This window comes from Sapajus apella, unplaced genomic scaffold (genome assembly GCF_009761245.1).
Source record: "Sapajus apella isolate SASKATOON/1434 unplaced genomic scaffold, GSC_monkey_1.0 scaffold68, whole genome shotgun sequence".
NCBI lineage: Eukaryota > Metazoa > Chordata > Mammalia > Primates > Cebidae > Sapajus > Sapajus apella.
Window position 1 is genome coordinate 7,456,825 of NW_022437008.1, and position 10,000 is coordinate 7,466,824.

The 10,000-nt window shown below is 48.0% G+C and overlaps 1 protein-coding gene across 1 annotated transcript in view; it reads right to left on the bottom strand.

The window, feature by feature from the left end:
* The window catches only part of GPATCH1 (G-patch domain containing 1), a 48,939-nt gene extending 48,113 nt beyond the window's left edge, over window positions 1-826 (bottom strand). The window contains exon 1 of the mRNA XM_032249136.1: window positions 439-826. Coding sequence (XP_032105027.1) covers window positions 439-511 — 73 coding nt within the window. The 5' untranslated portion in view covers window positions 512-826. The remainder of the gene's footprint in view (window positions 1-438) is intronic.
* Window positions 827-10,000: the final 9,174 nt, after the last annotated feature.

Genomic DNA, 10,000 nt, shown 5'->3' on the forward strand with positions numbered 1-10,000 from the left:
TGCTGCCTGTCCCTCAATTTCCTAAACTGGCTCCCACTTCAGGGCCTTTGCACTTTATGTTCCTTCTGCCTGAAATGCTTTCCCTCTAGATTTGCCTGTGGTTGTTTTCTTCCTCGGTTTCAAGTCTGAGCTCAAACGTCCTCTCCCAGGGAAGAAACTGCCTGAGCATCCCCCACTCTCACGCTAGCCATTCCGTCATCTTCTTGTTTCTATCCCGCCGCCCCCTGGTTTGGCCACGCTTGTGTCTCCCATTTCTGTAAGTCTCTCTCTGTCGCTCCAAGATGAGCACCCCGAGAGCGCGGCAAAAGCCTCCCTCGTCGCCGCGTTCCCAACGCTGAGAACTATCTAACGATCCAGCACCGACTTGTGCTTTTGTGGCCCGAATCCTGGGCGCCTGGCCTATTTTCCACAGGCTCCGCTGGCCCATACGGCCCGCACCTTCTTCCAGAGGCTCCAGCCCAGTCCCATAGCTGACCAGATCCTCGTCGCTGTCACTGTCCGGCGCCGCCATTCTGCTCTTCCGGGCTCCGCCCACTCGCTACGGCGGCCTCGGCGGGCCAAACACGTTTGCTCTTTCTCCTCCGCGAACCCTGGTGATTCTAGAAGGCTGGGTCCGCGTGCAGGGGAAGGTGCCCTCGCTGCCGGAGCCTGCACCCCCGGACTCTCAGGTTCGTCCTGTGGGAGGCCGACCCAGGCAGGACTTGCCTCGCAAGATTTGGCAGCCACGACATCCCATCCTAGCCTCGCGATGTGCGGGTGAGGAGGAGACTCCTGGCATAAGCTGGAAGCCACCCAAATGTTCCCTGCTAGGCGACACCGATGCCTGCCCAACCCCCAACCCCCGTCCCTCGCACCTGCCCTGGAAGCAGTCACTGCCAGCCCTGTCCACTCCCACCGCCCACCCAGCCACCACCAGAGAAATGGCTGAGCTCCCAGATTTCCTGCTTGTCCCACTGGGACTTCACTTAATAAAAATAATATTTTTTTAATAATTGTTATTATTTTACTTTTATTTTAGGTTCAGGGGTACATGTGCAGGTTTGTTATATAGGTAAATTATATATCTCAAGGGATTGGGGTACAGGTTATTTCCTCCCCAGGTAATGAGCATAGTACCCAATAGGTAGTTTTTCCCATCACCCTCCTCGGACCTTCCACCCCCAAGTAGGCCCTCGTATCTGTTATAAACTTTTTTTTTTTTTTTTTTTTTTTTTGATACAGAGTCTTGCTCTGTTGCCCAAGCTGGAGCGCAGTGGTCTCAATCTCGGCCCACTGCAACCTCCACCTCCCCGGTTCAAGTGTTTCTGCTGCCTCAGCCTCCCAAGTAGCTGGTATTACAGGTGCCCACCACCACACCAGGCTAATTTGTTTAGTATTTTCAGTACAGACAGGGTTTCACCATATTGGCCAGGCTAGTCTTGAGCTCCTGACCTCAAGTGATCTGCCAGTCTCAGCCTCCCAAAGTGCTGGCATTACAGGTGTGAGCCACTGCACCCAGCCCCTGTGATTCCCTTCTTTGTGTCCATCTATGTTGCTGCAAAGGACACAGTCTTATTCTTTTTTATGGCTGTGTAGTGTTTCATGGTGTATGTGGACCATCTTTTCTTTATCAAGTCCACTGTTCGTGAGCATTTAGGATGGTTCCACATCTCTACTACTGTGAATAGTGCCTCAGTGAACCTATGCATGCTTGTGTCTTTATGGTAGAACAATGTATATTCCTTTGGGTATATACCCAGTAATGGGATTGCTGGGGAACTAATAGTAGTTCTAAGTTCTTCAGGAAATCTCCTGTCTTTTTAGTTTTAATCGTAATTTTTTTTTTTTTTTTTTTTTTTTTTTTTTTTTGAGACGGAGTTTCACTCTTGTTGCCCAGGCTGGAGTGCAATGGCATGATCTCAGTTCACCGCAACCTCCACCTCTCAAATTCAAGCGACATTTCTGCCTCAGCCTCCCGGGTAGCTGGGATTACAGGCATGTGCCACCACACCCTGTTAATTTTTTTTTTTTCTTTTGTACTTTTAGTAGAAACAGGGTTTCACCATGTTGGTCAAGCTGGTCTAGAACTCTCCTGATCTCGTGATCTGCCCACCTGAGCCTCCCAAAGTGCTGGGATTACAGGCGTGAGCCACCACATTCAGCCTTTTTTTGGGTATTTATTTATTTATTTATTTAGATAGAGCCTCACTCTGTCACCCAGAGTGCAGTGGCACAATCTCGTCTCACTGCAACTTCCACCTCCTGGGTTCAAGCGATTCTCCTGCCTCAGCCTCCCGAGTGGCTAGGACTACAGGTATGTGCCACCATGCCTGGCTAATTTCTGTATTTCTTTAGTAGAGATGGAGTTTCACCATGTTAGCCAGTCTGGTCTCAAACTCCTGACCTCAGGTGATCCACCCACCTCGGCCTTCCAAAGTGCTGGGGTTACAGGAGTGACCCACCACATCGGTCTTCATTATAATTTGCAACTACAATGGCTGGAGTAATTTACATTCCCACAAGCAGTGCATAAACTATTCTGGGCTTTCACTTTACTCTTGGAGGTAGGAGAAAACACTGCAACCATAACAGATTCATTGCCTTATGTACCTGGATGCCTAGAGATAACATGTTGCAGCAGAGAAAGAAGATTAATTGTAGGGCCACCAAAAGAGGAGAGGAGAGGAAACCTCAAATCCACCTCCTCAGGGAATTTGGGGCTAGTGTTTGTAAGAGTATTGAAGTGGGCTGAAGCATGGCAATCATAGATTGGTGGAAGAGTACAGGATGAAGTCCTGGGACCTGGAGAGGAAGAAGAAGCTGTATTCTCATGCTAATCCCCATCCTCTGTGGGAGTCTTGGTACTGGTTATGCTAGAATAAGGAGACCTGAAAAACATCTTAAGGGATCCTTAAACAAAAGCCTTCTGATTCTAAAGTTAGAGATCCTGTCTATAGGAACAATGGAGATGTAAATCAATTTTTTTTTTTTTTTTTGAGCCAGAATCTCACTCTGTTGCCCAGGCTGGAGTGGCACCATCTCAGCTCACTGCATCTACCTCCTGAGTTCAACCGATTCTCCGTCTAAGCCTCCTGAGTAGCTGAGATTACAGGCACCCACCACTGTGCCCAGCTAGTTTTTATATTTTTAGTAGAGACAGCATTTCACTCTCTTGGCCAGGCTGGTCTCAAACTCCTGGCCTTAAGTGATCCACCCACCTCAGCCTCCCAAAGTGCTGGGATTACAGGCATGAGCCACCATCCCCAGCCCAAATCAATTCTTAAACAGTCTTAGGCCTCTAATGTCAGAAATCCTACCTGTAAGCCTACATTGAGGGTCCTAAGACTATCTGAGAATTGATTGGCACCCCCATTGACATGAGGATCCTAAGACTGAGAATTGATTGGCATCCCTATTGCTCCTATAGACAGGATCTCTGACCTTAGAATCATAAAGCTTTTGTTTAAGTGTCCCTTAAGGTGCTTTTCAGACCTATGTTAAAATGTGCAGTCTGAATGAAGAGGCCCCTCAAACAGGCTTTGTGTGAGCAACATGGCTGTTTATTCACCCAGGTGCAGGTGGGCTGGGTCCAAAAAGAGAGTCAGCGGTGGGTAGTGGGATAGGAGTTGGTTTTATAGGTTTGGGGTAGGCAGTGGAAAGTTACAGAAGTTATAGTTGAGGGCAGTTTTTGCAAGCTGGGAGGGGGCCATAGGATCTCAAGTCACGAGGTTGACCAAGGTCAGTTACAAAGTCTGATTACCTTATCAGTTGAGGCAGGAACAAGAAACAATAGAAGAATGTCTCAAGTTAATTAGGCATTGCAGAGTTTCATCATTCTTCCCCTTTTCGTGGTCTTACAGTTACTTCAGACTTTCTAGTTCCAGGAACTCATCTGGAGTGTCTGTGCAGATCACAGAGGTTACCATGATGTCATCTGTGGTGCGGTCAGTTGGCCTAAAAGACCTTACATTCTGAATTCCAGCAACCAGTTTGAAGATACCCCCCCACCCCCAGAGCATGAGGATCACACAGATTCTTCCTCTCCCTGTCCCAGGATTTCACCCTGCACTCTTCCATTCATCAATGATCTCCATGCCTCACCCACTCCAAAACCTTTAAAAACTCCAGCCCAGGGATGGGCACAGTGGCTCACATCTGCAATCCCAGCACTTTGGGAGGTTGTGGTGAGCTGAGATTGCACCATTGCAATACAGCCTGGGCAACAAGAGCGAAACTTGGTCTCAAAAAAAAAAAAAACAAAAAAAGATTTGCAGTAATTGACCCAGTGTGGTGGCTCACTCCTATAACTCCAGCACTTTGGGAGGTCGAGGCAGGAGGATCACTTGAGCCCAGGAATTTGAGATCAGCCTTAGCAATACAGTGAGACCCCCATCTTTACAAAAAATTTTAAAAATGGGCTGGGCGTGGTGGCTCACGCCTGTAATCCCAGCACTTTGGGAGGCTGAGGCAAGCAGATTACCTGAAATCAGGAGATCGAGACCAGCCTGACCAACATGGAGAAACCCCCATCTCTACTAAAAATACAAAATTAGCCAGGCATGGTACACATGCCTGTAATCCCAGCTACTCAGGAGGCTGAGGCAGGAGAATTACTTGAACCAGGGAGGCAGAGTTGTGGTTAGCTGAGATCATGCCATTGCACTCCAGGCTGGGCAACAAGAATGAAACTCAGTCTCAAAATAAAGAAATAAATAATACAAATGAAAATTAAAAATTTTTGAATGCTCTGGGTGTAGTTGGCATGCCTGGAGTCCCAAGGGGGGCTGAAGTGGAAGGATCTATAGAGTCTAGGAGGTCAAGGCTGCAGTGAGCAATGATCATGCTGCTGCACTCCAGTCTGGGAAACCCTGTCTCTAAGGGCAAAAAAAAAAAAAAGATAAGCAGTAATTAGCCAGGGTTAGTGGCAGTACTTGGGAGGGTGAGGCAGGAGGATCACTTGAGCCCAGGAGTCCGAGGCCAGCCTGGGCAACATACCAAGACCCCTGTCTCTAATAACAACAACCAAAATATACGGGGTAATTTGTTTTTTGTTTTATTTTGTTTGTTTTTTGAGACAGAGTCTCACTCTGTTGCCCAGGCTGGAGTGCAGTGGTGCGATCTTGGCTCACTGCAACCTCTGCCTCCCAGGTTCAGGGAATTCCCTGACTCAGTCTCCTCAGTAGCTGGGATTACAGGCCCCCCCCAACACGCCTGGCTAATTTTTGTATATTTTTAGTAAAGATGGGGTTTCAACATCTTGGCCAGGCTGGCCTTGAACTCCTGACCTCGTGATCCACCTGCCTCAACCTCTCAATGTGCTGGGACTACAGACGTGAGCCAGCGTGCCCGGCCCTAAACTCCCCATGAATTGTCTGCAACATACATTGATAAATGAGCTGTGGAATTAAATAATTCAAACTTAAAGCTATTGGAACTTTATTGTTGATATTTTTAGAGACAGGGTCTGACTCTGTTGCCCAGGCTGGTGTGCAGTGGTGCAGTCATAGCTCACTGCAGCCTCAAACTACTGGGCCGAGGCAATCCTCCAACCTCAAGGTCCGTGGTACTGGGACTACAGGCACCAGCCACCACGCCCAGCTGCTGGGCTGTTAGAATTTTAGACGATCCTGAAACTTGAGAGGAATGTGGTTATACAGCATGAATCACTTGACAAGAAGCTGCAGCTTCTGCCCCGTTTTTCCTAGAAATAACTAAGACCAAACAGGCCAGAGATAAGACCTCTTCAGTTGAGTATCCCCCTCACAGAGTAATAAAGAAATCTTCCTTGGAATGTACCAACCTGTAGCCAGTCAAACCGCTGTAAGGATTGTATCTGTCTATGCCTATGTAAGTGAAACCCTAACTTCTCCACTTTAGCATGCTTTTTTTTTTTTTCTTTTTTTTAAAGACGGGATTTCACCATGTTGGTCAGGCTGGTCTTGAACTCCCGACTTCAGGTGGTCCACCCACCTTGGCCTCCAAAGTGCTTGGATTACAGGCGTGAGCCACCATGCCCGGCCCGTAGAATGCTTTTTTTGTTTGCGTTTTTGCTTGCGTTTTTGAGTGTCTCATTTTGACATCCATGCTGGAGTACAGTGGCAAGATCGAGGCTCACTGCAGCCTCGACCTTCCAGCTCCAGCAGTCTTCTCACCTCAGCGTCCCAAGTAGCTGGGACTACAGGTGCGCACCACCATGCCCAGCTAATTTTTGTATTTTTAGTAGAGGCGGGGTTTCACCTTGTTGACAAGGATGGTCTCGATCTCTTAACCTCGTCATCCACCTGCCTCGGCCTCCCAAAGTGCTGGGATTATAGGCGTGAGCCACCACCACGCCCGGCTAATTATTTTTTGTAGAGACCGGGTCTCACTGTGTTGTTAAGGCTGGTCTCAAACTGCTGGGCTAAAGCCGATCCTCCCACCTCAGTTTCCCAAAGTGTTGGGCTTACAGGTGTGAGATAGCGTGCCTGGCTTCCACTTTGGAATGTTGACCCTATACATTTGGAGTCTATGTTTCTGGGTGGCTATCCTCAAGCTTTGGAATGTTTGAAGACAAATAAACATAATAAACTATACTTACAAAGGACAAAGGCATTAAAAAAAAATAAGAAAAAAAAATAAACATAATAAACTATACTATACTGGGTGCAGTGACTCATGCCTATAATCCCAGCACTTTGGAGGGCTGAGGTGGATGGATCATCTGAGATCATGAATTTGAGACCAGCCTGGCCAACATGACTGGGAGTGGTGGTGCGTGCCTGTAGTCCCAGCCACTCGGGAGACTGAGGCAGCAGAATCCGTCGAACCTGGGAGACAGAGGTTGCAGTGAGCCAAGATCGTGCCACTACACTCCAGCCTGGGTGACAGAGTGAGACTCTGTCTCAAAAAAAACAAACGGCCGGGCTGTAATTCATTTATTCTTTTATTTGTATTTATTTATTGAGACAGGGCCTTACTTTGTCCCCCAGGCTGGAGTGCAGCCTCAATCTTCTGGGTTTAAGTGATCCTCCTGTCTCAGCCTCCCAAGTAGCTGAGGCTACAGGCATGTGCCACCACGCCAGACTAATTTTTGTATTATTTATAAAGATACAGTTTCACCATGCTGTCCAGGCTTGTAATTCATTTATTTTTAATCCACAATCACTTCCTCCCCATATGTCCAAATACTTTCCCTTGTTAGTTGCATAAGTGTAATACAGTTTTAAGTGTAATATAGCATTGTGTATAGCATAGCGTCAGATAGCCCTGACTCTCCCACTTAGCAGGCTGGTGACCTCTGAACTCAGCTTCCTTCTCTGTAAAATGGGGATGATACAGTACTCACTTCATAGGGTTATGGGAGAATGGAGCTATGCATGCAATGTGCTTAGGAAAGTACCTGGCATAGAATAAGTATGCGGGAAATGACAGCTATGTGTAAGAATATATTGTAGGCCAGGACCAGGTGTGGTGGCTCACACCTGTAATCCCAGTACTTTGGGAGGCCAAGGCAGGAGGATCACAAGGTCAGGAGTTCGAGATCAGCCTGACCAACATAGTGAAACCCTGTCTCTACTAAAACTACAAAAATTAGCCCAGCATGGTGGCGTGTGCCTGTAGTCCTAGCTACTCAGGAAGCAGAGGCAGGAGAATTGCTTGAACCTGGGAGGCAGAGGTTGTGGTGAGCAGAAATTACACCATTGCACTCCAGCCTGGGCAACAGAGTGAGACTCCGTCTCCAAAAAAAAAAAAAAAACAAAACCAAAGAATGCATTGTAGACCAGGCACAGTGGCTCATGCCTGTAATCCCAGCACTTTAGGAAGCTGTCAGACTGGCAGATCACTTGAGATCAGGAGTTTGAGACCAGCCTGACCAATATAATTTAGCCTGACTAAAAATACAAAAATTAGCTGGGCATGGTGGTACACGCCTATGATCTCGGCTACTCAGGAGGCTGAGGCAGGAGAATACTTTGAACCTAGAAAGCAGAGGTTGCAGTGTCGAGACGGCACCACTGCACTGCACTCCAGCCTGGATGCAGAGTGAGACTCCATCTCAAAAAAAAAAAAGAGGCAGGGTGCAGTGGTTCACACCTGTAATCCCAGCACGTTGGGAGGTTGAGGTGGGTGGATCACCTGAGGTCAGAGTTCGAGACCAGCCTGACCAACATGGTGAAACCCCGCCTCTACTAAAAATACAAAAATTAGTCGGGCATGGTGGTGAGCACCTGTAATCCCGACTATTTGGGAGGCTGAGGTTGAACTTGGGGGGCGGAGGTTGAACTTGGGAGGCGGAGGTTGCAGTGAGCCGAGATTGTGCTACTGCACTCCAGCCTGGGCAAGAGAATAAGACTCCATCTCAAAAAAAAAAAAATTGCTAAATTGAGTTTGTTATTTGCAGTGAATTTTATTCATTCGAGGTTATCTTGTAATTTCTGCATTTAATTTGGCAAACTTTTCAACATATTGGCCAGGCTGGTCTCAAACTCCTGACCTTGTGGTCCGCCCGCCTCAGCCTCCCAAAGTGCTGGGATTACAGGCGCGAGCCACTACATCCCTCAAGAGAGGGTGTATGGCAGACCGCCCTCAGAAAAAACAACGTTCTTTTGTCAACAAGAAGGTCTTAGGACATGGCACTTGAATTTTACTTGGAGGAACTGGGACCCCGGACAGGCAGCCACCTGCTCACCTAAACCAGATGGTAAAATAAGACTTTACAAAACAGTTGTGGCCAGGCATGGTGGCTCATGCCTGTAATCCCAATACTTTGGGAGGCGAAGGTGGCCAGATCACGAGGTCAAGAGATCAAGACCATCCTGGCCAACATGGTGAAACCCCATCTCTACTAAAGGTACAAAAAATTAGCCGGGCGTGGTGGTGCATGCCTGTAGTCCCAGCTACTCGGGAGGCTGAGGCAGGAGAATCGCTTGTAACCGGAAAACGGAAGTTGCGGTGAGCCAGGATTGCACCACTGCACTCCAGCCTGGTGATAGAGCGAGACTCTGTCTCAAAAAAAAAAAAAAGTTGTTTGCAGTTGAGATTTCAGTCTTTTGCACAGCTGAGAAGTTCCCACCCAGCTCTTTTGTTAGTAGTACAGGGGCTCATGGGTGGTTCTTATTGCACAGACCATCAATGGGGTTGACAGATAGGAGGTGAAAGGCCAGGCAGTGGTTCACACCTGTAATCCCAGCACTTTGGGAGACCGAGGTGGGTGGATCACCTGAGGTCAGGAGTTCAAGACCAGCCTGACCAACATGGCGAAACCTTGTCTCTACTAAAAATAACAAAATTTAGCCAGGAGAGGTGGTGGGTGCCTGTAATCCCAGCTACGTGGGAGGTTGAGGCAGGAGAATCGCTTGAACCCAGGAGGAGGAGGTTGCAGTGAGCCAAGATCCCACCATTGCACTCCAGCCTGGGCAACAAGAGCGAAACTCCATCTCAAAAAAAAAAAAAAAAAAAGGGGGTGAGATGCTGCCGTCCGGTCAGGTTGGTGGCAGCAGTTCTAATTTCCTGGTCACAGCGGTATGAGAGATAAGGAAAACAGATCTGTGCACACCACTGCGATGAGTCATGAGAATGTCTACAGTTGTCTAGTTCTGCACAGCTGCAGCCCCAAGCACTGACCCTTAGATGGTTCACGTGACCAGGAGAGATGCCCTGCTGGGACTCATACAGAGAGGTGCCCCTTTTCCTCTGAAGATGCTCAGGAGACAGTCTTTGGGTGGGCTGGCGTGTCTTTAACACTGTGTGTCCTTTTCTTACTCTTCATCCTTTTTAATTTTTAATTTTATTATTATTATCTTTTGAGATGGAGTCTCGATCTGTTGCCCAGGCTGGAGTGCAATGGCGTGATCTCGGCTCACTGCAATCTCCATCTCCCAGGTTCAAGCAATCGTCCTGCCTCAGCCTCCTGAGTAGCTGAGACTACAGGTGTGCGCCACTACACCCAGCTAATTTTCGTGTTTTTAGTAGAAATGGGGTTTTACCATATTGACCAGGCTGGTCTTGAACTCTTGACCTTGTGATCCACCTGCCTTGGCCT